The sequence below is a fragment of the Crocuta crocuta genome, unplaced genomic scaffold (genome assembly GCF_008692635.1).
Source record: "Crocuta crocuta isolate KB4526 unplaced genomic scaffold, BGI_CrCroc_1.0 scaffold467, whole genome shotgun sequence".
NCBI lineage: Eukaryota > Metazoa > Chordata > Mammalia > Carnivora > Hyaenidae > Crocuta > Crocuta crocuta.
The window spans coordinates 978,119-979,401 of record NW_027530632.1 but is presented as its reverse complement, the minus strand read 5'-3'; the positions used below and the strand labels follow the sequence as shown (position 1 = coordinate 979,401).

The window sequence follows — 1,283 nt, the reverse complement described above, 5'->3', positions numbered from 1 at the left end:
GCATAATTGAAAATGAGATATGATTATATTTAAAATTAAGTTAAAATGATGAAATTAATAATATCCAATTAATTGTGACCATAAATATGAAGTGTCTTTGTTGTGGCGTCTTCCTCCCCCTCCCCTTTCTCAACTTGTACCTTCTCCCTTTCCTTCTCTTTTCCTTCTTTTGGCTTTTTAACTGTTTTTTCATGTATATTTATGTATTTTGAAAGAGAGAGACAGAGCAGGAGCAGGGAAGAGGCAGAGAGAGAGGGAGAGAGACAGAGGATCTCAACCAGGCTCCACGCTGTCAGTGCAGAGCTGGACGTGGGGGTCGAACTCACAACCCACGAGATCATGACCTGAGCCGAAATCAAGAGTCAAAAGTCGGATGCTTAACTGACTGAGCCACCCAGGCGCCCTTCCGTGTCTTTTCTTTCCCTTCTCTCCTCCTTCTCTCATTCCTCTTCCTCTTTCTGCCCCCCTCTTTCTCTCTCCTCTCTCTAGCCCTCCTCCCTTTTCCACTCCTTCTTCTCACTTCCTAGTTTCCTTTGTGCTCATGGTGTGAGCGTCCGGGTTCTTGGGATTTGGGGGAAGCGGATGCGATTGGGCTCCACATGGTCTGTGGATGCTCTTGACCTGCTCAGGGTCTTCCTCCACCACTGGATTGGAAGACGGGGAGCCACCATGACTGCCTCGTCGATCAGTGACTCCCCAAGTTCTAGTGCACCCTCATTTATTTGCCCATTCCCCTCTTTTTTTTTAAATTTTATTTTTAATGTTTTATCTATTTCTGAGAGACAGAGAGAGACAGAGCGTGAGCAGGGGAGGGGCAGAGAGCGAGGGAGACACAGAATCGGAGGCAGGCTCCAGGCTCCCAGCTGTCAGCATAGAGCCCGACTTGGGGCTCGAACCCACGAACCGGGAGATCATGATCTGAGCCAAAGTCGGACGTCCTACCGACTGAGCCACCCAGGCGTCCCTGCCCATTCCCCTCTTGATGAGCATCTAAGATACTGCCACCCTTTTCTCCTTTCCAAGCATCGCTGTGGGGCTCATCTCCAGGAGGTGGCCCCAAGGCTTGCTGTAAAAGGGAAGAGAGCTAAGCCCAGGGCAGCCCCTTTGGAGCCGGACACGAACCCCCTCCCTGGGGGGGGGGTCCCTGCATACCTGCAGGAGGATGGGATGCGCGTTGACAGCCAGCGTGTAGAGCAGACGTAGCTTGTCGCGGTCCGTGAAGTGGTCCATGAAGATGCTGCCAGCATCGGCCACCTCAGCATAGCGCCTGACCACACGGTCCA

At 51.8% G+C, this 1,283-nt stretch overlaps 1 protein-coding gene across 1 annotated transcript in view; it reads right to left on the bottom strand.

Annotated features, from left to right (window-relative positions):
• DIPK2B (divergent protein kinase domain 2B) overlaps nucleotides 1-1,283 on the bottom strand; it is a gene marked incomplete at its 5' end in the record, with an annotated part of 47,968 nt that overhangs the window by 4,858 nt on the left and 41,827 nt on the right. Inside the window, 1 exon segment of the mRNA XM_077768521.1 lies at nucleotides 1,153-1,283. This exon segment is cut by the window's right edge and continues 76 nt beyond it. Coding sequence (XP_077624647.1) covers nucleotides 1,153-1,283 — 131 coding nt within the window.